This window comes from Artemia sp. Qi Xiang Cuo, chromosome 20 (genome assembly GCF_049724085.1).
Source record: "Artemia sp. Qi Xiang Cuo chromosome 20, ASM4972408v1, whole genome shotgun sequence".
Taxonomy (NCBI): Eukaryota; Metazoa; Arthropoda; class Branchiopoda; order Anostraca; family Artemiidae; genus Artemia; species Artemia sp. Qi Xiang Cuo.
Window position 1 is genome coordinate 16,658,541 of NC_142813.1, and position 27,292 is coordinate 16,685,832.

At 34.5% G+C, this 27,292-nt stretch overlaps 1 protein-coding gene across 1 annotated transcript in view; it reads left to right on the forward strand.

Annotated features, from left to right (window-relative positions):
* Positions 1–22,487, forward strand: part of LOC148939940 (uncharacterized) — an 83,166-nt gene extending 60,679 nt beyond the window's left edge. The window contains exons 3-6 of the mRNA XM_089105878.1: positions 5,473–5,850; positions 10,363–10,587; positions 12,617–12,772; positions 21,995–22,487. Of these exons, the coding sequence (XP_088962004.1) occupies positions 5,473–5,850; positions 10,363–10,587; positions 12,617–12,772; positions 21,995–22,410 (1,175 nt within the window). The 3' untranslated portion in view covers positions 22,411–22,487. The remainder of the gene's footprint in view (positions 1–5,472; positions 5,851–10,362; positions 10,588–12,616; positions 12,773–21,994) is intronic.
* Positions 22,488–27,292: the final 4,805 nt, after the last annotated feature.

Sequence of the window (27,292 nt, forward strand, 5' to 3'; positions counted from 1 at the left end):
AGACGTTCACACACTGAGATCTGCTCTAACTATCCAAATAAGGTAAATTAGATGATGATCATAGTATGTGTGAGGAAGTTTCAATAAAATATTATTTTACTAGAACATTGTTACCAGTGTTGCCAATTATTCAGTGGGCCCAACAGCATCAGATGACTTTGTTATGTCTATGGATAAAGTTTTTACTTTAACTGCAAAATCTAGTGCATAATTTCCGAAGTTTATAAAAAAATAATCTACATCAAGTTTATATTCCTAAAATTGAAGTTGACTAGAATGGATTCATAATTGCTATAAAATCAACTACAACAGCTGATGGTGGCTGGCTATTCATGTAACATATTTAAAGCCCACTTTCGGTAAAATTTGGCTTGTCCATTTTCGTTGTTGGATTAAAATAAAAAGTCAAACCTCATTACCATGTTCTTGGTTGACACAGTTCTTAATTTAGAGTTGTAGATGTATTAACAATTTTCTTCTTTCAGACAATACAAATTAAAGCTTAAACTTTTAAAGTCTAAAGATAGTTAAACCAAAAATTTGTGTTTTATCGTTTTCCTCTATTTAGATTTAATACTATTTTCGTTCTATGCCTAGGTATTCATTTTTTGTTTTAGTTTAGCCATTAAGAAAAAAACTACTTTTGTCTTTTGGTTTGTTTACATTCAGTACTATTTGTGTTGCTCAATGTCAAAGTGTTCATTTTCCATGCTGATGAAATTAAATAAAAAAGGGTTTTTTTAACTGAAAGTAGGGAGCGGTATTAAAACTTAAAACGAACAGAAACTATTCCGTATATGAAAGGGGTTGTCCCCTTCTCAACGCCTTGCTCTTTATGCTAAAGTTTCTTATTGTTTTAAAAAATAAAGTTGCGAGACAGAGTCAAACTTTAGCGTAAAGAGCGAGGCGTTGAGGAGGGGACAGCCCCTTTCATATACGGAATAATTTCTTTTCGTTTTAAGTTTTAATATCGCTCCTTACTTTCGGTTAAAAAAATTGTTTTTTTATTTGATTCCTGAACGTTTTTGAATTAATCCAGCTTTGGTTTCGGCTTACAGTACATGAATAATTAAAAGGAAATTTGCATATTAATTTTACCATTTTTTTTCACTAAATGGCTTTCTCGAAATTTTGATCTGAAGTAACTTTCGAATTAACTTACGTAACGAACTTCTATATTCGCATATTTTTGTTATATATAATAGGGGGCTCGCCCCCTAGTCAATACCTCGCTCTTTACGCTAAAGTTCAGATTTTCCCCCAATTCTGTAAGAATGACCCTTTAATCACAAAGGCCGTTAATTAGAATAAATAGCTCTGATGAAAAAACTGTAGCGTAAAGAGCGAGATAATGACTAGGGGTGAACTCAATCATATACGTAATAATTTCTGTTCGTTTTAAGTTTTGATGTTACTCCTTACTTTCAGGTGAATTTTTTTTTATATTTAATTTCGGATCGTCTTTTTAAATAATGCCAGGAAATCCGGTGCCCCCTTCATATCCCTTTCACCATGAAACCTTCCTCCATGGAAAGATCCTCCCACGTAACGCCATATGCCCCCCCAACTACCAGAAAAATACCCCCTGAAAACTTCTGTATACTTGCCAATAACTAAAACTATATGTAAACATAGGGCAAAGTTCATAACTTGCAGACCTTCCCCCGGGGACTGTGGGGATTTCCGTCATCCTCAAAGACATAGTTATTGTATTTTTCGAACATGCTGAACGAAATGGCTATCTCAAAATTTTGATCGGGTGACTTTGGGAAACAAATGAGCGTGGGAGGGGACCTAGTTGCCCTCCATTTTTGGTCACTTAAAAAGGGCACTGGAACTTTTAATTTCAGTTCAAATGAGCCCTCCCGCAATATTCTAGAACCACTGAGTCTAAACGATCACCCCCCGGGAAAAAAAACAAATAAACACGCATCCGTGATCTTTTTTCTGGCAAAAAATACAAAACTCCACATTTTTGCAGACAGGAGCTTGAAACTTCTATAGTAAGATTCTCTCATTTGCTAAATCTAATGTTGTGATTTTCATTAAAGTTCAATGACTTTTAAGGAGTGTTTCCCCCTTTCATCGAAAATAAGGCAATTTTTTTCAGGCGCGTAACTTTTGATGTGTAAGACTAAACTTGATGAAATTTATATATTGAAAATCAGCATAAAATTCCGATTCTTTTGATGTATCTACTGGTATCAAAATTCCGTTTTTAGAGTTTCGGTTACTATTGAGCCGAGCCGCTCCTTACTTACAGTTCGTTACCACAAACTGTTTAATAAGAGTTTTAGCTTGTATTCTGGCAGTCCAATTTTAAGCCCTGGCTTTGGAAGTGAGACTGTCCGTTTGGGAATTAAAATTACAAACTGCTTATAATTACATCAGGTTCTTACAGCCCCAGTGAATTAGCAATAGACATGGAAATTTTAGCATCCTACATAATAGGTTTTTATACAGATAATTCAATTGCGGAGTCAATAATTAGATCAACAAAATGTGATTTTGTCTAAATATCTGTTTTTAGATTTTGATTTCGCTGGAGGGTTTGACATCAGATTCTCATTTGAGTTTGCGAGTGGACAGACATAACTCTGAGAAACGTTGTTAATTCTAAATTATCAAAATTCGAATATCAAAAGCATGGACATTGATAATCATTATTCTAGGGATTATTGAATTGTTGAATTAGAAAATCAAGTTTTAGAATCTGCCTAACCCAAGTTATGGAAAAAGAAATTTATTGCTGAAAGTTGGCATATTGAATAAGGTTTTTAGATATATTTCTTTTTTTAACGTGGGAAACTTGAATTATTGGAGTACTATAAGAAAGACAAAGCATAAGGATTTTCTTATTCTATAAGGGGATTTGGTACAAATCCAAAGACCCCTTCTTCATACTTGGCTGGTATAGCTCGATATTTATGTTTTGTCAGAACAATTTTGAAAGTTTTCAATACTTGCTCATGTTATCGTTCTTACTAGATGTAAATATATCTATTTTATAACCCAAGTTTTCACAGTTAAAATTCTTACTGAAATAGAATGAAAAATCAACTGAAAACCCCATTGCTGGAGTCTCCACGACAGTTTAGATGATGAACTTTTTGTTTTTTATGTATTCTCCCAATCCAGATTTAGAATTTAGATCATGTAATGAAAACCTGTATGCCAAATAGAGTGGTTTCCAAAAGAACACTGCATCTCATATCTTAGATACTTCCTTTCCAAAGTAAGCTTAAATGAATATGAAGTAAGCTGATGAAACCCACTTTCAAATTTGCCGTTTGTACTTTCGGACTTTGTAGTTAAATCTTAATTTTTGCACAACCCTTAAAGTATCCAAACCATTTTCAATTTCCCAAACGAATATTTAGATTAGTCTTAAGGCCGGAATAGGTTAATACTAGTCTACCCATTTAATACTGAACTAATAATAATTGCTTAAAATGTGATCTATTTCAAGAAACATCTTTACTTTTACAGTCTAATCGTAGCCTGGCTTAAAATATGTGCAAGGGCAAAATTAATGCCATACTAAGATTTCTTGAAGATGTCATGCATAATAATAACATCGATGCCACAGAAACTGAAAACAAATAAGCTGGATGAGGTGTTGACTAGGATACAACTGTATTGTTTATTGCTAAGGAACAGAGGATCGTCCAGGGTTCTTCCCAAAGAGCAAAACTAATCACGTTGGTTGGCAGAAGACCTCAGGAATTATTGTTTCTTACGGAATAAGATAACTGTGCTTTCACGTCTCGATTTTGTTAAAGTACTTTTTGTTTTGCTATCGTTGCTTTAAACTCAAAAATGAGAATTTAGAGCTCAAGCCTTTTGATAGTTTACTTTATGCTCAAGAATCTTATCTAGCGCACTCATGAATAAAAGACGCAATTTGAACTTTTACACATGTCATTTCCATCTTAGTGTCACTTGAGACGTGTTGAGAAAAATAACTTTTAGTTGAGGAGGACTTGGGTACTTTGGGTACTTTTTTTTGGAATTTGTTTTTTGTTGTTTTTTTTGTTTGTTTTTTTTCGGATACGGTCATTGTTGCGACTCGGTAAGCTTAGCCAGAGGCAACCCAGCTCTAAATGGGTATCTGCAGAAATCCGGGGAAGTTAAACAGGAAAGATATACTAAAGCTCGGGACGGCTGGCTCCCATCCCCGTCACTCTTCCTAGCTGAAAGACTGTGAAACGGGGATCAGCACCATCGGTATAGACTGTTAAGTCTGGTAGTTATTTGGGTACTCTGTTTTTTAGACGAGGTCAGTGGTGTGACTCTGTAAGCTTAGCCAGAGTCAACCCAGCTCCAAATGAGTATCTGGATAAATACAACGGAGGTAAACAGGAAAAGCTTTCGGAAATAGGGGATGGCTGGCCCCCATCCCCGTTCCACTTTCTGGCTGAAAGGCCTGAAACGAGGATCAGAAACGCCGGTATGGCTTGTTAGGTATAGTAATTATTTGAGTACTCTGTTTGGGATTTGTTTTTCTTGGTTCGAGGTGGGGCTGGCCTAACTCCAAACAAGTAGCTGAAGAAATCCATGGAAGACAAATAGGAACTGCATGTAAAAGCACAGAACGGCTGGCTCCCTACCCCATTAATCTTCCAGGTTGAAATGCCGCAGAGCGGGGATCAGCTGTTTTACTTTTACCTGTACACACAACCAAGAGCAGAATTCATCATTTATTCTTCATAACCACCTCTCTTTTGATTTTATTCTTACCAGTTTTTATTTCTTATTATCTCTCAAGACTCACTTTTAAGTGTTGTGGCACAGTTGACCCGTACATTCTTGCTGTGACAAAAAAAAAGAAAAAAGAAAAGGACGCAAACCAATATTCAAAGAAATTACCGAGTAAAAAATGAAATTAATAGCATTAGTTTAACAACTTAGAATATAATAAGACACTATTTAAAAGGTTATATAAACGAGGTCAAATAAAATGGTAATATCTAATGCATGTCTTTAATATTTCTTTAATTATAAGATTCCTTCGTCAACTACGAGTTTACTGTTTTTGCTGGTAGTTTTGTTCTTCGTTATTTGCCAATTTGGAAATGTTTTTGTTATTTATTTTGTTTTGGTTGGCTAGTTGTTCTCTGTTTCTTTTTTTACTATTGTGAATTGAATGGATTTAAGCTAAAATGAATTTCAAGCTGAATCAAATTCGTCTATAGATTACTATAGGTTTTTTTTTTTTTTTTCCCACGAAAAACAAGCTTCTATGTCACTTTTTATATCGGATGGACAGTGAGCACTGGATGCAAGACCGTATATCTAACGAGGGGGCAAGGTTTAAACCATTTTCTCCTGATATTTCTGTCCGATTCGTAAGAACGCAAAAAAAATGCATAAAAATTTTTGATGTGTCTATCATACGAATTATGTGTCTTTTGTATTAGATGTTTGAAGGCTTTAATGTGTTATGTTGACATATCGATTTTTTTTTTATAGGACCAACCGACAAATACTATATTGTTCAAAGGAGACTTAATGATACTGAAGATAATAGTCAGAGCCTCATTGAAAGAAGAGATGCAGAAATGAAAAATAAAAGTTTCAAAAATATTTTCAGCAACGTTGGAACAAAATTGGCAAGACCATCAATGCGTGAAAATAGACCAACAACGTTTTGGACAGATTTTGTTGAGAGTGTTGTCGAACTTAGACCGTCTGATTTGACCCTTTTTTGGTGCGATAAAAGAGATATCAACTCCTGTGGCCAAGCTGATTATCCAGGTGCTGGTGTATGTGGGGGTATATTTGGACTAGATGTTTGCTTTTGTCATTTATCAAACTTTGTTTATGACATAAGGACTGGAAAATGTAAACGTGAGTATTTTAAGCTAAATTTAATTTAATTTCCAAAGATAAAATAAAACTATTGACAGAAGAAATTGGAATGACTACCGAGTACCACATTAAATTTAGTGTCCTTTATTATTAATTTAGTATAAATTTAGTGTAATTTATACTTTAAACGGTACAATTAATGCTGAATTGATGCTTAAACAACATACCTAACACATCTTAAAATAAACTTTACATGTCTTATACTTAACTCCTTGATGCTGAGCTACTTGAGAAACCTCAAGAGTTGGTTTGGTTCAAGAAAAAAAAAAAAATCAAAGAAGTAATCGGCTAGCTGTAAAATGATTGATCCATAATGAAGAGGTAATTGTATTTACAGGAAATAAATCATTTTATTATAATTAGCTATTGTGCACATATTCTATGGGAGCCTAATCTAACAAGAGAAAAAGATTTTCTGAACCTGAAACAAAGTCTCTTAGGTAACCTAAGGTATAGGCTACCTTTAAGAAAACCAGCAGAATTGTCATATACAGGGTACGTTTCTTCAATCCCAATTGTTGCAAGCTACAAATACTAATAATAACTAGCCGCAGCACCAAGCCACCTTAGGCCAAAACAGCTACGCGCACTCCTTCATCCTAATCATATTCAAAGCCATCCTCTTTACACCCTCCCAGGTAGTTCCCATTTCCTTTAAATCTTTCTTTATGACATCCCGCCACCCCAGACAAGGACGACCTGCTTTTCTTTTAGCCCTAGATGGCTGGCCGACAAGGACAATCATCGGCAATCTGTCATCCTTCATCCGCAGAAAGTACCCTAGCCATCTCAACCTTTCTTTCATTATAGCCCTAGAAAGCGGTATTGAACTACATTTTTCGTACCACGTACAGTTTGAAATACGGTCAGTCAGACGGATACCCAGATCAATCTGTAGGCAAATTCTCGGAAAAACATCTAGTAAATCATCATCCGCTTTTCGGAGCACCTATGCTTCAGAGCCATATTTGACCATTTTCATTCCAGTATTCTAATGTTGGTTTGCAGACTTATCTTCCTTTCCCTCCAAACTTTTTTCAACTGTGAAAAAAAAAACACCCTGAGCCTTGGCTATTCTATTTTTAACATCTTCACTGCTCGCCCCGTCTGCTTACCAAGGTAAGTGAAGCTGCCCAACTGATCAATCTTTTTGTTACCCAGCGTCACTCTTTTATCTTCACTTATTCCTAGACTTAGTGACTTAGTTTTCTTAACATTAATTTTCAAACCTATTCTAGCGCACTGAACTAGCAAAACCTCTAAATATCCATTCATTTTGCTCACACTTTCATCTAGGATGCTTAAATTATCAATAAAATCTAAGTCCAGGAGACTTTTTGCTCCCCGTTTAATTTCGTGTTCTCCCGTTGCCTTTACTATGCTCCTTAAGACCTTTGCTAAAGCTGTTCTATCAACAGAATCGAACGCTTGCTCATAATCTATAAAACTGAGGACCAAAGGTGTTTGACAATTAGGGCACTTCTCAGTTATTAACCTAATAGTGAAAATTTGGTAGACGCATCCTCTACCTTTTCTAAAACCGCACTGTTCTTCTCTTAAAACTTTGTCTACAGCATCTCTCAGGATAAAAAGTATCATATTACTTAGTAATTTGCTTTCTAAAAAGACCAGACTAATGCCTCGATAATTAAGACACTCACTCTTATCCTCTTTCTTATTCAATGGTTTAATTAAGGTTTTCCTAAAATTGTTAGGTACTTCCACTTTTTCAAAAATCATATTCATAATCCTCAGTAACTTATTTCTAACCTCAAAGCCACCATATTTAAGAAACTCATTTACCACATTATTAGCACCTGGAGCCTTATTATTTTTTAATCCTTTTAGTACCGTCACTAATTCTTCCTCAAAGTAAAAATTAATTCAATTTTTTGACCATAATAGTACTAAAAAACTAGTGATCTTTCCTGACTTCAATTAATTTAACACAGGTTACATGTAAAATCTTCAAATAAAAAATTGTTTCGTTTTGTTAGAGCTTCAGATCAGGAGATAACCACGGACATACACAATTTAATACAGCAGTATTCCTGCCTTGTGCCTGAGTGTGAGTGCCATATGCGGATTTGTTTTTAAAAACAACAGTTTATTATATGTGAGTTTATTTAGTTTTTTGCTTTCTTTTGTGTAGAGTTTTGTGTTTTTCTAATCTTTATATGTTATTCTCTAGCATGTAACATATTTAAACCTTGTTTAAGTTTGTTTGTTTATTTTTTGTAAATAAGGGCTTCCAACATTCAAAACATCTGAACATTTTTTAGTAATTATGTCAAAATTCTTTTTTTTTCCAAATTTACCTGTCTTAATCGAAAGTTTGACCCATTTTGTGTCTTTCTGCCATTTCAAGCTGAAGAGCAGTGGAGTTTGAGCTTGCTAGTAAAACATGAGTATCATATGCAGCAAGTAGTAACAGCTCTAAGCTGTTTGAGGTTTAACACCACCTTTGCTAAGAATAAGTCCAAGATAATCTGCTTTTTTATCCGATAAGACAACATTGTTTCTTAAGAGTACAGATCAGTTTTGTTGGTTTACCCTCTGACAAACATGCAATTAATCTTCAAGTCAAATCTTTGATTCAACTGAAGTAAAATCTTCAGGACTGTCTAAATATTACCTAATTACCTGTGAATTATACCATAAAAAAAAATTATGTTATTATTGAAGCGAATTTTTTTTTTAGAAAAAATATGTAAAAAAAAAAAAACATGTTCAACTTTATCTCCAGTCAATAGGTTGATAGTCATAAATTAGTATAAAACCATTAATTTTACCTTTAATGTATCTTGAACGTGAATAGCTAAGTTGTAAGCCAAGAAAGGCGTTTTGAGAGAAGGGGTGGGAGCTCTATTAATAAGCAAAAAGATAAAGCATCTTAACTGAAGAATATATCCTAAGTATGCGTGAGGGCCTTATTCCTTTTTAGACTTGACTAAATGAAAAGACAACTGTCAAATACCTCAGCCTGATTTGGTGCAATATCGCCCAAAAATAGTGGAGACCCTTTACAATATTTTGAGGCGTGGAGAGGGGGTAAAGGAGACACTTCATATAGCATGAGATGAAGAACTCTTGTCCGCTAGATTTTTATTTCTAAGAATAACACTGGCTCGTTTTAGCACTAGCAGTAGCAATATGTTTCTTTGACTAGTTTTTTCAGTCGATGGCTAGGTTCCTTATTGATTCTTTTTGCAACCATCTTGCCGCTAACAGTCAGAGTAAAATGCAAAAATATAAAACGGGTAAAGTCTTGAATAAAGGAAGTGAAAACGATAGATTCCCATAGTATTCATTAGAAGATTTACCCGTTATTATGTATTTAGCTTAATCTTCTGTGACTGTGTCGTTTTAGAAAGTACTTGCAGCAAAACAAGATAGGAGTTAAATTGCAGAGCTTGAATGAACCTGAGCATGAAGCAACTGAAATATGTTTTTTTTTTTACTTTGATGTCTCCCCTGAAAAAATATTATGCAAAGATACCTGAACAAAATATGCAAATTTTGTGAAAAACAACTCAGACATTAAATATATAGGAAAATAGACGAACAAAGCACCCCACTTTGATCATCAAATGTTGTCTTTTGAAGCGTTCTTCATCGATCTTTAGGGAACAATATTCATTCATGAAAACCAAAAGATTTTTTTTTTGTTGTTTCAAATTATGAATGCTTTAAGTTAGTACCACCTTTTGTCAGTGTTGCCACGTTGATCCATGAAAACTATTATGCAAACTAGTTATTTAAACTTGACAAGGCTTTTCATTACTTTTTCGTCGAGGTTTTGATATCGAGAACAATAAACAAAAACGGTTTAACAGCTAAATCAATCTTATTGGCATACTCATTCCTGAAAACTAAAATTTTCTAAGATTTTTCTTCAGTTTGTATAAAGATTATGGAGGTTTTAGGTGGGGTCAGCGTTGCCACGTTGAACCATGACAACTGCTTTGCAAACTAATTAGTCTAGTTTAAAACCGCTATTTATTTGTAAAAATTCAAAAATGTATAATTTTATGGATTTTCCAAGGCAACTACGCTTTCAGTACTGAAAGCGTAAAGAGAAACCGTACTTTCTTTGGTTATTTGGTGCAATATTTTTTTGCTTATTGAGTGGTGATTTTTCACCCTTATTTCTTGTTTTTAGTTTAGAGGTCGCTGCTGCCTAAAACAGTATAATTACATGTGAAGGCCCTTTTTGGTTAGAAATTCTGATTTTCAAGTTCACCCAAATTTCTCGTATATATGTGTCTCGGTATGACTGTGCTTAACCAATGCAAACAAAAAGATTTGGCCTTTATTACCTTTGGTACTTTAAAAATCAGACAAGATTTTTGAAAATAGAGGCATTTTGGAAATAAAGTGGAGAATAATTCCGCGTTTACGATAACGTTTCGCAAACTGTCTTTTATTGACTTATTGAAATAGAATCTTTTGCTCAAAATTCAAAAATTCTTTAAATCAATCTTTCTTTAGCTGTTAAACCTGATGCTACGGTATGTTCTATCGGAAAGAGTTGTACAGTTGGTGACGCCTGTGTGGAGCCCAATCCGGTATGCAAACTTGGCAACATTTGTGACACAGAACAGACTACGGCATTGGCCGTCCCTGGTTCATCATGTACATCACCCAAGGAGGACCAGTACCAGTGTGATTGTCCTGAAACACATCAATTTAATCCCCGGTCATGTAAATGCATTAGTAAGCTATATTTGTTTCTTTTTTAATATTTAACTGTAGTGATATTAGTTAGTTTGTGAAAACTAATTTTGTTTGTCGAACATCAAAAGAGCTCAACGATTGACACCAATTACATTCATTATGATTGACCTCAAGAATTTAACTTTGTACTAAACACAAATTGAATTTTTTCCTATTTATTTCTAAAGTCCTGGTTCACTTATTTGGACTTGCATCTATTCCCTTTATGTCTAAAAAAGTCCCTGGTCAGCCTTGCATTTAAGTCCTGGATTCACAGGGACAGAAATAAACAAAACGATCAGTGGTTCACATGAAAATGATACCCGAAAAAGGGGCAAAAACTTTTATAAGCAGCTCAAGACTTGGATCCTGTATTTCTTGAAAAACGTAAAAAAAAAACTTCTTCGCATGCTGACCAATGGTCTGCGTTGCGCAGTTACTGATCTCCTGATTCAGTGCCTTCGGCCGGGAGTGTAATGGTGGTTGGGGGAAAATCATCCAACGCTTCCCGTGTTATTCCCCCAGATTTCTCCGGGTACTCATTTAGAGCTGGGTCGACTCTGGCTGAGCTTACAGGGTCACACGATTAACCCCTGTTCCAAACCAAATAACCAGTGACACCAGGACTCGAACCCCTAACCTTAGGATTTCAAGTCCAGAGCATCAACCTCTCGGCTAGGACTGGATTCTTTGGGTCAAAGATAATCCAACGCTAAGATGAAAAAAAAATTATTGCTTCCAAGAAGAGGCTAAACACCTATTTGTCTCATTAGTCTGTCAGCCCATAGTTCTTATGTATCCAGAGTGAAAAGATTTTGTGGACCTGGAACATATTCAATCTGTCCATTCCAAAAAGCCAAAGATTTGTGGCTTCCACAGACGGACTAAAACATTTTCTGTCCCAGATTGGCTTGACTATTATATCCATGAGTTCTTAGGTCGAATGGACTCTGGTCGAATGGAATGCTGAAGAAAATCGAAATAATTTTTTTCTTTTTTGTGTGTGTATGCATGTGTCAAAATTTGATGTCGGAAAAATGAGAAAATATATTTTTTTCTGTTTCTGATGGGCAAGAAAAATTAGGCTACATTAATTTGTGATGGAAGCCAATTTATTGGGATTGAGCCTGAATTTAAAAAGGAATAAAGGGATTTTATGAAGACGAATTTGATGTGTTGAATCATTAAACATAAATTCCGTTCAAAATTATGTCCCTTCGATTGGTTTGAAACAAACAGAGCATCCTAAAATACTGAAAAAAAAGCTGTTTGTACTAATTTGTGAAATTCGAGATTCGTTTCCAATTATCAGCTTGAAACTGGCAAGCCGTGGAGACAGGGCCGTGTGTGCCACAACTAGGAGAAAACTGTTGAAAAAAGGATTGCATCAATTTGCGATGTGTGAAATTTTGAGTGAAATTTGTAATCAAAAATTTTCAAGATTTGAAATAATTTTATAACTTGTTCACACAATTGTTTTTTTTTTTAAGTTCGACCTATCCAAGAGACAATTTTATTGGAGCTGTTGGTCAAAAATTATGACAGGTCAAAAAACAGATGTTCTGATAATGAAAATGGAAACGTTAAAGACCAAAATGGTCTTTCGACTCCTAAACTAAACAGCTTAAAGTTGGGAAATTACAAGAATCATTAGGTAGATTTCAGACAGGTTTCAATTAGTTTGACCGTTCCAGACTAAAATAAAAAAAAACCGTAGTACAGCCCATAAATCTCCTTTCTCTGGTTCCAACTATCTTCTTTGGTTCTTTAAAAATTACTTACTTAATGCTCCTGCCGCGTTGGGGGCGGCGTAGAGAGCGTCGCAACTCTGCTCCTCCAGGCTGATCGGTCTGCTGCTATTAGTGGGGCCTCGTCAACAGCAATGTTAGCATTAAAATTAAAAATGGTAGATATAAAAGATGTAACATAACAAAAACCTGTAGGATGATGATTCTATTGTGCTCATTATTGTTATATGAGCAATATATGTGCTCAATCTATTGTTAAGTAGATTTTTTTTTTTTTTCAGAATTAGATGAAGAATGTGCAAAAAAAAAGAATCAATGTAACCGAATTGACTTGTTTGCCAAATGCATTTCACTGGAATTTCCGGATCAGAACGACAGAACATACCAATGCTTGTGTTCCTTCGGTTTTACCCCAACTAAGGGAAGTTGCCTTGCAGGTATGTAAATCCTTTAGTAGCACACGGCTCCAAAATTTTCTTTGCCTCCAAAATATCACTGAGAAGGATGACTGTGTCTTATACTAAATTATGTCTTTTTGACAATTTGTTAAAATTTGGAACTTTGTAGCTCTTTAAGAACCACTTTTATTATTTCAAATAATTGTCTAAAAAACGTCGAATTCGCCTTGAGGGGTCAATGGTCCCAAAATAAGAGTAATTTAATACATTTTTAGCTATATGCTAAGGATTGTAAAAAAATACGCTTTTGAATAAGGCTCTTAAAGAAAACTAATCTTGGAGGCATATTTTTTTAATCCCCTTCCCCGTTCTAATACTACGTCGAGTTGCCTCTCTTGATGAGGTGCAGAAAAAGTTAATGCCCCAAAAAGTGTCTCTGTTAAAATTATTCAATCCTCAATAATTATTTTCATAAAAAAAAAATTACTTTCAAAAATGAAAGGGTGTAGCTTTTAGTTAGGGTAGGAGATGTGTGGAGGGTATAAGTCATTGCACAGATTGATACACTCAATAAGGGGAATCTGTGCAAACAAGGGAATAGGTATTAACATCTTCACTAGCGTCAAGTGAAGGAGAGTGGGGGTGGCCATTCATCCCCCACCCCCCCAACTAAAATTTTTCAGCCCTCCTAAATTTTGAAAATGCCTCTTTTTGAGGGGTGTCTCCGGTTTTTTTTCGTTTTTTTTTTGGTATCATCATTAAAAAAAAAAAAAAAATGCTTAAACCAGTCTGAACCGCTTCAACCGGTCAGAAAACACTTTTTATAACTGCTGGCAGAGCCACCCTCCAAATAGTAGGATATTTTGCTCCAGGATTTTGATTTTGCTTCATGCAATTTTTAATATAAATACCACAAAAGTTGTTTTTCGAAATCAAGGTGGGAGGGCGGAAAAAATCTGGGAAGGACAAATCTTCTCAATGAACGATTTTGCTTCTGAACAGGTCATGCTATGATTTCCAAAACAAATTCCATATGATACGATTTCCAAAACAAAATGTCTGAAATCCGCTAGAAATTAACAGCATTAATTGACAAGGTTCTAAATCCGCTTTCCAATTAGCTTATGTTTTCTATAAAGAAAGCAATTTTTTGTTATAGTTGCCTATAGTTATAGTTCTTTTTATATTATTTTGTATACATTATATATTGTATTTGTATGTATCGACAGAATACGTATACAGCATAAATGCTTTATATATTTTATTTGTTATATTATATAGTATTTTGTATATATGTATATTTAGCATGTAGTGTTTTGTGTTGTAGTTGCTTATAGTTGTAAATTACAGTAAAGGGAAAAGACAGTTATCTCATTGCATACATTAGTTGTGGATTTGTCAGCAAGTCAGAATAATGGAATTGTTTTGACTCTTTATAGAAAATGATGTAAAATTGCATAAATTATTAAAAATTTTCTTATTTTCACATATTTCAGACTTTTTTTTTCAAACAAAAAAAAACAAAAAATTACAAACACGCACATCAATATAGAAATAGAGCTAAGTCTCGGCTGCGGAAAGATAAAGAAATCGTCGTCTTGCTTTGAAAAGTAAAAGTGTACAGCTCTGTGTGTGCACAAAGAATGCGCACAGAGTCGAGGTGTATTTTTCTGAAAACTCATTTTGAGAAAATTTACAGACTACTCGAAGCCATAGACTTCAATTTCTTGCCAGTAATTTAGTATAAGATATTGTTATTTCGCAGAAATAAATAGAGCTATTGTGGCAATTCTATATGGCAGTTACGTGGCGGTGTTCACTAGGATATTGACAATTATTCAAGTGGAACACTAAGCCATGCTAAACACAAATGTTGCTGCTTTTGTTGTTTTACGTTCTTTTTTGCGCTTATTTCTGTAACGGGGTTGTTTATCCCCTCTTCTGAGCGAAACACTATAAAAAAATTCGAAGTTCATTCAGTTCAGAAAATTTATATTTATTGAATTTCTTAGGAGTCACTTTGAGTTTAACTACATCTTCACCCCTCCCCAAGGTCGTATCCAGGGGGGATTAGGGGGTTTGAACCCCCTTCTAAATATTTGTCTGACTCGTAAAAACGTTAAAAAATGAATATAAACGAAATTCTTATACGTTTTTTGAGGTTTTTTGTGTTTACCCCCCCCCACTTCCGAAAAAATCCTTATGTACCCCCCCCCCCGAAAAAAGTTCTGGATAAGGCTCTGCCTCCTCCCTCTTGTCTAATTCTTGGATAGGGTCCTCAGCAATATACAAAAGTTCTCCGATTTTGCTGTTTTAATTTTTTTATTCTTTTCTTTAACCTATTTTTCAGCAAGAGTTGCTTTGTAATGCCAAATAATGTCAATTTGAAAACAAACCAATAACAAAATCAGCAAAATTTTATGTATAGCCTAAAGCTATAAGGCGAAGGGCGTATAAAGGCTGTAGGGCGAAGAGGATGAGATGCAGTTAAAGTGGAATCGACCGGAACGAGTGCTATAAATTTTATGAATGTACTGAAGTTAGAGTATTATATTGTTATTCTGGTATTTAGTTCAGAAGAGAGGATGAACTGAGCTTTTTTTTTTTTTTTTTTTTTTTTTTTTTTTTTTTTTTGAAGAAACAATGAACCTCTTTTTGTTTATTCTTTTACTTGACTTGACTTGACTTTATTTAACAAAAACATATACATAAATTTTGTACAAAGGAGAAGAGAGGAATCTCGTAATGTCTCCTTTATCAAACAATAGGGGAAAAAAATTACACTTCCCGCTAACATAGCTTCAGAAAGAAAAGAAAATTTGATAAGAACATACCAAAATTTAAAATAAATTTAAAGAAGAAATGAGAAAAAAAAACAAAAAAAAACATACATAACTTAACTATCGACTCACGGAGATAGGGATGGGATTTACTTAACAATTTATAAATAAATCAATAATACAATCAATCCCTGCTACTGTAGGCTGAAAGGACCATCTTTTTCAATTTCTTTTTATATATGTATAGTGATGGTGATTCACTTACTAATTCAAATAACTTATATTTATTTGCAATATGAGGAAGTTGATATCTTAAACTTATTCTGGATCTCTCAATTTTAACAAACGGGAAAAGAATCTTATTCCTAGCTCTTGATAAATGGCTATGTTTATTTTCAACCAAAAGTTTCATACTATTGAAAAAATGATCTTTATGTTGGATTTTCAAAAACCATATGCCCAAATTAAGGTGCAAAATTTGTTGTAAATCCAGAATATCAAGAAATAGAAAAGCTGTTTTAATTTCAGATAATTCCTCTGTCTTCCTAGGGTGTGCTAAAACATGGTCCAGAATTCTTATTGATTTATTTTGAACAATTTGGAGTCCTCGTAAATTTGAAGGGAAAGTCAGCATCCAAACGCTCGAACAATACTGGAAATAACAATCAATTAATGAAAAATATAAAGTTCTAATGATTTGGTATGGAAACAGAAACTTTAATCTATGCAAACAACCGAGATTCCTGGACACTCTTGCTTTAGGTTTACTAATATGCGTCTTAAACGACAGAGTTGAATCAATATAAATACCTAAATATCTAAATAAATCCACTCTTTTTATGGAGGAAGCTCCAATATTAATAATTTGAAATGACACACGCTTCACTGACCTCGAACTTCTCCCAAAAACCATAAATTCCGACTTCTCTAAATTAGGTATTAATCGGTTGGCATGAAGACAAGAATTTACATTCAAAGCAACAGTCTCCAAGGACAATCGTAGGTCCTCCTCGTTGCCTGCCCTCAAACTAATTGCTGTATCATCCGCAAACAATATTGCTAACTCATCACCTGAAGGCATGCAATTTGGAAGATACTACTACTATTACTAACAACTCATCGCAGCGCCAAGCCGCCTGAGGCCAACACAGATACGCACGCTCCTCCTCCACCCCAATCGATTCAAAGCCTCCCTTTTTACACCCGCCCACGAAGTTCCCATTTCCTTTAAATTTTTCTTTATGACGTCCTCCCACCCCAGACGGGGACGACCTGCTTTCCGTTTAGCCCTAGATGGTTGGCCGAAAAGAACAATCTTCGGCAATCTGTCATCCTTCATCCGCGCAAAATTCCATAACCACCTCAACCTTTATTTCATTATAGACCTCGAAAGTGGTATTGAACCACATTTTTCGTATAGCCTATTGTTTGAAATACGGTCAGTCAGCCGGGTACCCAGGTACTCAATTTTTTAACGTGCCAGTACAATATTTTACTATTATGCCGTCTAGCTGCATCTTCTAAATCCTCGGCAATTTTATCCATGGCCTCCACTTCACACCTCCTTAGTTCATATTTCAATGCTTTCTCCACTTTCTTTACATTTCTTTTGTTTTCATGCGATCTATCACTCAGATAATTGTTGTACAAGTCCTTTCTCCTTTTTATTAAATATAAAGCTTTTTCACTAATATTCATAGCTGCAGTTCTAGCTTTCTTCCCTAAGCCACCTTCAGCAACTTCACAAATTATTGTTCTAAAATCATTCCAACCATCTTCCACATTATCAAATTTTAAACTCTGAAGTTTAGTATTCAACTGTTCCTGAAAAGTTTCCTTCAAATTCTCATCCTGGAGTCTACTAACATCATAACTTCCCGGGAGGTAATTACCCTTCCTATATTTCAGCTTTAAATTAACCCTTGACACTTCTAGATGGTGATCTTTACTTTTAACATCAATAACAGCACTCCTATATACCCTAGTATCTTGTATTGATCCTGCCAGTCTTCGGTTTACTATAACATAATCAATAAGGTTTGCTGTCTTACCATCACGTGAATACCATGTTAGCTTAAGAGCCATTTTATGACCAAACACCGTATTGGTTATAACTAGATTGTTATACCTACAAAATTGAAAAAGTCTGTATCCATTACTGTTTTCTTTTCCTACACAAAATTTACCTAGGCTTGGATACCATCTATCCCTATTTATACCAACCTGGGCGTTAAAATCTCCCAGTAATAACATCATATTTCTATCTGGGACCTTGTCTATTTGCACCTGTAACTGTAAGTAAAATTCATCTGAGTCACTAGTATCTCCGTCAGTCGGTTCTACAGGGGCGTATACTACTATAACTGATACCCTGAACTTTCTAGTCATAAAATGAGCAATTAGTATTCTATTATTAATACCTTCCCAGCCGAAACAAGACTTAGCAGCTTACTTATTCATCATGAGCCCTACTCCCTGTCTATGTACCCCATCCTTTCTGCCTGAGTAAGATCAGGCAGGAAGATCATTTACATAAATCAAAAAAAGTATCGGCCCCAATACAGATCTCTGCGGTACCCCTATATTTTCTAACGGAAAAATATGAGATGATTCTTCACAAACTTGGACTTTAAAACTTCTTTCAGATAAACATGATCTCATTAAATCCAGAGCTATTCCACGGATTCCTATATTTTCCAACTTATCAAAAAGAATTGCATGATCTACTGTATCAAAAGCTTTTTTATGTCAAAAAAAAAAAAAAAAAAAATAGTTGCCGGCAAATAACTATCATCCATAGCCTCTGATAAGAAATTACGTAAATCAGCTACTTCTTGCTCTGTTGATCTACCATTCAAAAACCAAACTGATTGGAAAAAAAAAACTTATTCTTTTCCAGAAATGAAATAAATCTACTTTTTATTATCTTTTCAAAAACTTTAGAAACAGGTGATAAAATAGTAATTGGCCTATAATTTTTTGGGTTATCTTTATCAGCTTTTTTAAACAAAGGTAAAATTTTAGCTACTTTAAGACAAACTGGGAAAAATACATTTTTTATACAAGAATTAAAAATATATAAAAGCGGCTGAAAAAGTACACCAACTAATCATTAAACAGAGAAGTCGATATACCATCACTTCCTGCCCAAAATCCATTTTTTAAACTAGTAACGGCTTTTTGGTACTCTGAGAACCGGATAGGGTACATAAATATAGTATTATCTACTTTATTTGGTAAATATTTTCTATGATTATGTGTTCTAGCAGAAATTTGATCCACCAGACCATGTCCAACTTTTCTAAAATGGTCAGCAAATGCTTCAGCCATCTCTCTCTCATCAGTTATCTTGACTCCTTCATGACTTGTAATATGAGATGGAATATTTCTTGTTTTAACATTATTCATTTTTTCATTTATTATTTTCCATGTTTCCCGAGGTGAATCACATTTGCGAAATTCATTTTGATAATATTTTGCTTCCGCTTCTCTGAGAACCAGAGTTAACCGATTTTATATTTTTTAAAATTTTCAATATTAATTTCATTTGGGTACTGCATCTTCACCTTATACAATCTATTTTTTTCTTTTATACTCTTTAACAGGCTTTCAGTAACCCATGGTTTGCGAGGTAAATCCTTATTCATTCTTAATATCATAGGACATACTTGGTCAAATATTTCGTTAAATTTACTATAAAATAAAACAATTGACTGATTCGAGTCTTCAACATTTAGGACATCATTCCAATCTATACCTCCTATTTTTACTTTCATCTCATCTATCTTTTTTTCGTTAATTATCCTTTTATAACTTTTAATTGGTCTCTTTTCACGTTCCACTCCTGATCCAGAGAAGTCAGAAATAACAAAACAATGATCACATGCATCAATTCAAAATAATATGGGTATCAAGGCAATTTTCAGATGTAAAAATGCTATCAATAAGAGTTGCATGATTATCACAGATTCTTGATGGTAGTAAACAAGTAGGTGACAAACCATGTAAAAATGAAATATTCTAATCCCTTATTCGATGTCGAAACATTATGTCGCATTAAATCAATATTAAAATCCCCCATTACATAAAATGGATGGTGTTGCTGGGTGAGGGCATCTAACAACGACTCATATTGACTTAAAAACTCTAGAATACTAGACGATGGTGGCCGATATACTACAATTACCAAAAAAGTATTTCTTCCATCATTCACTTCTACTACACAACTCTCAAATAGCATCTCAACATTCCAAACCATAAATTCATTACGTAAAGAAGATGCAAAAACATCTCGTATAAAAATACCAACTCCTCCTCTCTTATTATGTTTTCGACTAGCATGAAAAAACTTATAATTTTATTAATATTGGAATGTATTATTTTTATCAAGAAATGTCTCACAAATTCCTAACACATCTGTTGACGACCCTTTAAGAAAATCATGCAAAAAATTTAAGCTGCTATTTAATCCTCTACAATTCCAAAATGACTGTCGTTTAAATTGATTATTTAAAGGTGGAAGATCATGAACAAATAAATATTTATTTTTAGATGCATTATGATAATCTGGCAAATCTTGATCTTGTGACGAAAACCTATGAAAAAATTTATTAATGTCAAGAGGATTTTTTTCAAGTTCCTCCAGCCTACCAGGAGGAATTTCTACAAAACTTAACTCATCCATAATCCAAACTCAACAAAAATTTCGCATCCCATCTCCGTGAGCCGATATAAATAAAATAAAAAAAAAGAAAGGAAAAAAAATAAAAGGCAACAAAAATTTCGAAAACAAAAATAAGAACAAAAAAGTAATACATAAACAATATTTGACATCATACTCACTCTAACCATTATCCTTATCATCACCCGAAGGCGAGCGCAATTTAATCACGGATACCTGAGCTAAATCACAACTAACTACAATCATAAATCCACTCAAACATACTAAAAAACCACTTTAATCCCCTTCTGATACATTTTTTATGCATTTGACTTATACGACATTATACCATTTAAGCTTCACTTTTTGCTCATTCTCAATCAAGCATAATACAGGTGGGACGACTGGGGGGATCCAAGCACTGAATCCCTTTTCTCTCAATTCTTTCTGTTTGATTTTCCGGGAGTTACGAATGTCACGAACACCTTTTGTCACATCATCTGTTATATAGACATAGGGAGATTCACTTCCGGTCACTCTTCTGAACGGGTTTTCACGCAATTTCTTGTTTCCCTGAAGGATACAGAATTTGTCCTTATCATCCTGAAGCTGGATTTTGATAAATCGATCCGTAAACTCAAGTAGTTCAAATTGGGTATTAATCCCAAGATGTTGGGAAAGTAAGGCGTTAACATGCTCCTTAGCTTTTGACTTAGATTCACCTTTAATGTTCCATAGAATAATATTCCTTCTTCTATCCATGTTTTCTACCACAAGGACTCTCGTAGCTAACTCACCAAAACCGGGTTTCTTTGCAATTTGTTTACGTAGTGCCGATATTTCCTGCTTAATACTGGATAACTCATTTTCGTGGGTCACTTTTGCTAATTCCAAATCTTCAACACGAGACGTTAGGGACGCTAAACCAGACTTAATGTCACTGATTTCCCTTTTTATTTCCGAAATATCATTCTTAGTTTCTTCGACGATAGCAAGGATTTTATCCAACTTTGAAAAATTATCAGTCGATTCCATGGATCCTCTAGACTCGTCCAAATCGCTTTGTCTTGATCGCTTTCCACTTTTCTTAACTATATTGGTATCCAATAATGTTTATAATTTTCAAATAGCTCGATAAACGAACGCCCAAGATAATTCACTAGGCACTTCACTTGTCAACTTATCAAATAATTTTTTGTATTGTTCTCTATCCAATAATGTTTATAATTTTCAAATAGATCGATAAACGAACGCCCAAGATATTTCACAGCAAATTTTACACAGCGCTCGCACAGGAATGTTACTACTCCGGGTGCATTGAATGAACTGAACTTACATGTTCAGTTGTTCATTCATTGAATGAATGAACTTACAATTATATATTTTTTCGCTTTGAGAATACCGTACAGGGGCTTAAAAGTTTCAAGCTGATTTTTGTTGCTGGCTTCACTAGAAAGAAGTAAACATAAAATGGTATTTGACCAGGGTTACCAGCAAACTTCAAAAGAGTCCAAAGCCATCTGAAAGAATCTTCGCCGAAGTTTTGACATTTGAGACAAACTGACTGCCGTCAAGAGTCCTATTTTTATAACTTTTTCAGTAACTTCTGACCTCTTTGATTCTTTTAGAGCCTAAATTACAGTTGTTTTTTTTATCGAAATTAATACGTGTCTAAAAGTAAAAGAAAAGAATTTATCCAATGCAAAATTATATGTTTAAAAGTAAAGATTCAAAAATTTACCTAGACAAGATTGATGTTCTAGTTATAGAACTCGAGATTGTATATTTAAGCTGCTTATTTATAAGAAAATTTTGTTTTAGATCTTGGTCTTTGGAGTGGCTCAGTCAGACTCAGAATATGGGTTGGAGGTGTTGCTGTGGGCATTGTAGGAGTTATTATTGGAATTATTTATATTATCTGGAACGTCTTGAGAATATTATTGCCTATTATTGGTCCTTTGCTTGGTCTAGGCGGAGGTAACTCATCTAACGCAACTAATGCAACCAACTCAACTAACGCAACTATGGACATGATGGGAATGAACACCACAAGAAGCGACTTTGTTGGTTCGCCTGGCATCATTATGGGCCTAACCGCTTGTGAAAACCTCTCTCTGATGCGGAGGCGTATGCAATACGATGTAAATGTAAATGAGGCTTTTGATAGAATTATGTATGCTCTTTCTTGTAAACCTAGATATTTTGATGGCTCTGAGGATGAATTTGAGTTTGAGTAGTGCTAAGGCTTCATCGTGATGATTATTTATTTCTATTTATTAAAATTTTTGTTTTAATAAAGATCTCAAGGATGTTACTATTTGTGAACAAAAAACAATCAGGGCAATTAGAAGGTCATACAACTAGACATCACGTTTTTTTCTTGGTTTACATATTGTCACAAAGGTGGCTTTTAAGCCTTCAAAGGTTTTATCTAAGGAGCTTCTTTTATGGAATTTTTAGCATTTACTTTATAGAAGGCAAAAGATAGAAGAGTTTACGTGAAAATTTCCCCAAGGGAGGGGGACGAATACTATGACGTTTTTTTTTTACCAGGATGTGGCTGGAAGTGTATCTTGCTTTCTTGATATGTATCTTTGGTACTGTTGCGCTTAATGGTACACACGAAAGAAGTCAAGTTTGGTTAATGCTAATCAAATAAATTAGGATGAATATATATTTGTTTAGAAACAAATTTGGGCAATATATTTGTACATTAAGGGGATGGGGGGTAAAGCATAGCATATATTAAATACGTAACCCAACCTAACCTAGGTATCTCCTCCCCCCCCCCAAACCCTAAAAAACAACAGTTAAAATACTGTAAATTCAATAAAAAACCACGCTCTTCGATCAATTTATATAATAATTACCCGCTTTATGGGTCTCCATCACTGCATTCCTTCGATAGTCTATAGCGCTGTGTACCATTAAGCGTAACTGTACGGTATCTTTTTCCCCCACTGGGACTGGGCTATTTCCCTTTGGCCCCTCTGTGGCATGGTATTTGAAAGGACATCGGCCCTAATGAGGATTCAAAAAGTTTCTATCCTCAAACTGAAATATGGACAAACATGTGAGAGAGACATCTGTAATTCAAAGTATAGGAACAGAAACAGATATTTGGAGGGCGCAAAAATAACGAGAGAAATCGCTAATTAAAAAGATCAAAAAATATATTTTTGAAGAAGCATACCCCCACAGTGCTTGAGTTAAAATTTCATCCTTTTCTTTTAAATTTTAGGGTATTTTTCTCACACGAGACTAAATTGTAATTTGACTAACTCATGCAAATTTTTGGCAAATTACAAAACTAAAACCATTCAAGGTGATCGGCTTTTATTCTTTTAATATCTACTAGAAAAGATAAAACTTTTATCGATGAATAAAATAATGTTTTTTCTTACCTAAGGCACAGGAATGTAAGATAAAAATCTCAATTACACAAGATTATCACATTACGTCTTTGGAAGTATAAAAGCTGACATTCAGAAAATTTATTTTTACCTAAGCTTTGGGGTTCCTTTTGAGACTAGGGTTTTTCGAAACCCTTATGATGCTTCTTAGCCTAGAAGTATAAATAAAACCTAACTATGTTATATACTGCAAAAAGATGATGGGGTTAACATAAAATCCACTAGTCCTTTCAACTTCCAATTGAAAGGGCCGGCTCGAAAGTTTCCACCACAGCTCCTTTCATTTGAAGTGGGCAGGGGAAAAAATTATGGTACATTGAACCCCATCAGTCTTTCCATAGACAATTCTGTTGCGCTGCCTATGATAGTTTTTTTGTTTAGTTGAGATTTTTACATTTACGAAGCTCCGGCAACCTAGTAAAGCTGAAAGTATTTTCCTGTACAGTAAAAAACTTCCAATCTATACATTAGCCAGGATGTTTTGGCAGCTGCTGAAGTGATCTAAGGACACCTGGTTCTCTATAACATACGTAAGTGAACAGAACCTACGCTTAAAAACTCAACCCTCTCCCAGAACGTGCATTGTTATTATGCTTTATCTCTAAGAACTTCAGAAGTTAATCAAGGAGGAAACTCAAGTTGTTCTCTATGAAATACAACCAACACTATCTAGCATCACCGGAAAAACCACCATCAAATTCAATATAAAAAAAAAAAATATTAGTTACATTTTTTCCTCTTATATGTTCTTTGATTTACTTTATGTCGGAGATAAAAGGACCACTTATGTCAAATTGCACGAAAGCTGTAGCCTACTATTGGTGCAAAAAACGCCTTTAGCCTATGCTCCACAGAGTAACCTAGTCCTGGAAATTTTATAACAAGTACTTAGTAGTGCAATTGAATAAAAAATTACCTTAAACTAATTATAACTGAATTATAAAATAATTATACAGTTTAATAAAAATTATACAATTCAAAAATAGTAAATGATAATAAAGTAATTATAAGTAACATAAAAATACTAACATATAAAACGTAACAAATGAAAATAGTTTCAAAACAAATTAACGAGATTACTTTCGAAAGCTTAATACTGGATCGAAGTAAACTTAGAACGATTTAACTCAAAATTTTAATTAATGAGAATTTCGCTGGCTTTCGAATTTCCCCTTTCTACTGCGTAGGGCTTTACTCTCAGGGGTACGACTATTTCAATTTTTAAACCCATATTAGAGCTCTAAAATCACCAATTTATTAGTTTGCGCGCTCTTTGTCTTATTATTATGGATCCTTGTGCCTGATTCAGCGTAGGCAAGGAAAAAAAAAATTCTAAATTGAAACTTGAGTTGGGATTATTGTACCGTTACGAAGATATCAGAAGAATAGTTTAGTAACGTAAATAAGATTGTAAGACAAAAAAGCCCTGTATCTTTAAACCATTATTAAAGACAACACCACAGGAAAAATTGACTATCTTGAACAATTTATTTCTTTCCGATTCTTTGAATATATTCTTTATATTTCCACACAGTGTCTTTAGATTTAGTTTAACATCCCCCTAAGCATTCCCTAAAAGTTCACCTTAGTGCCTTTAGTCTTTTCTGACACACTCAGGATCAAACATTCCATACCTCATTTTGATACTCAGCACGCACACTGGGTATTGTTTTTGTTCAATATCTCCCGCAACAGTTCTTGAAAGTGGTCACAAGTACATGTAGTCGAAGTTGCTTGCAGTCGTAGTTACAATCACAAGTTATCGATGTCTCAAATTTTTCATTGGATGTGTTTGAAAAATGAATGGGCTTTGGAGGAGGTCTGCTTACTGTCCAATTACTTTTGACTCTTGCAAGGTTCACTAGAATTTTTAATTTCCAGCAAAATTAGCTCCTTTAAAAGTTTCAATGATATTAATAGCAATTATTGAATGGCGCTACCTATGATATTGCTTATATGCCCTTTTGAAAACCAGCATGCATACGCTTTTTCGTTTTATTGAAACTTCCCCCAAAAAGTTTCACATTAATATCTGTAGCGTCATTAGCTACAGTGACTGTAGTGGTAGTATTAACAGTATACACATAGTGCCTTCTAGCTAGTTCAAAATCTGCCGCAACTTACCCTAGAAGGTCTAATTTAACAATTCCAGCCGAACTTGGGATATTGATTTGTCACCTTTTTGAAAATCTATATGCTCATAGTTCGGTTTGATTTAGTTCAACATCCACCTAAATGTTCCTTGAAAGCTTCACCTTAATATCTTTAGGCTGCTTAGTAGCATAGTTGTGGTACTAGTAGTACCATTAGTAGCAGTATGTACATGGCACCATTTGGTTTCTTCAACGTCCCATTCAAAACACGCTGAAAGTTTCAACTTCATATATAAAACCTTCAAGAAATTTCCCCCACAACAAACCCTCAAGTGTCAACTTCATATATGAAACTATTCCTGAGATATTGCTGATACACCCTTATTACAAGCTACATACAGAGGGCATGCTGTGATTCAGTTCACCTTCCCCGTCAAAATTCTCTAAAAGTTTCACCTTCATACCCTTAAGCATAATTGTAACAGTAGTCCCAGTAGTAGTAGTCTTGGTATTACTGGCAATAGTATTCCCCTTTGGTCAGTTGAACATCCCTGTCATCAAGTCATGGAAACTTCAACTTAGTACAGTCAGCCATTGCTATGACATTGCTAATATGTTCTTTTGATAACCTGTATGTTCATTTACTTCTTCAAATTTTCATCTCAATACTCTTAACCTAACAAGTAGTTGTTAGAGTAGTAGTAGTTGAAGGTATAGTAGTAGAAGTAAAATTAGTAGTTATAGTGGTAGTGGTATCAGTAGTAGCGTGCAAATAATACCTTTTTGTAAATTCATCATCCCTTTTAAGCATTCGCGAAAAGTTCCAACACAATAACCAAATCCATTCATGAGTTACACTCTTTTGACAATGTTACGATATTGTTCAAATTTGCTCTCAATATTGTAGATGTAGTAGTTTGATAACAGTAGTAGTATCAGTAGTGTTAGCAGTAGTAGTATTGGTGGTTGTAGCAGTAGTACTAGGGTTAAAATATTGTCTTTTTGGTCAGCTGATCATCTCCCCTATCATTTCCTGAAAGTTCGAAAATTAATATACTCAGCCATTCCTGAGTTAATTCCTTTTGACAACCAATTTACACACAAGGTGTTTTGAACAGTTCAACACTCCCCTCAACCTTCTCTGAAAGGCTTACATGAATACCCTTCGTCTTTTTGGGAAGTAGAGGCCAAACATGTATACCTTTCTCAATCACGTACACTACACTAAAACAAATGAACGAATTGCTTAACGTATTTGCCCTTGCTCTGAGGGCTGTTCGGAGCAGGGGTGACATCCCTAAAGACATAATTACTGGGGGTTTAAACAATACGCAAGATAGATGTCTTAAAATTTTGATTGAATGTTTGTTTTGGGAAATGATGTGCGTGGGGGTGGGTGGGTGCCCTTAGATTGCTTTTGATTCTTAAAAAGGACAATATAGCTCCAGTTGAATTCTAATCTGAATTTTATGGGACCACACATTCCATAAGAACCTTATATGCCCCCCCAAGACATAACTTACAACCCTTGCCCCAGAACTCTGGTTGATTGTGTCAACCCTGGAGACATTGTTATATGAAAATTGGACTATCTTAAACAAAATCGCTATCTC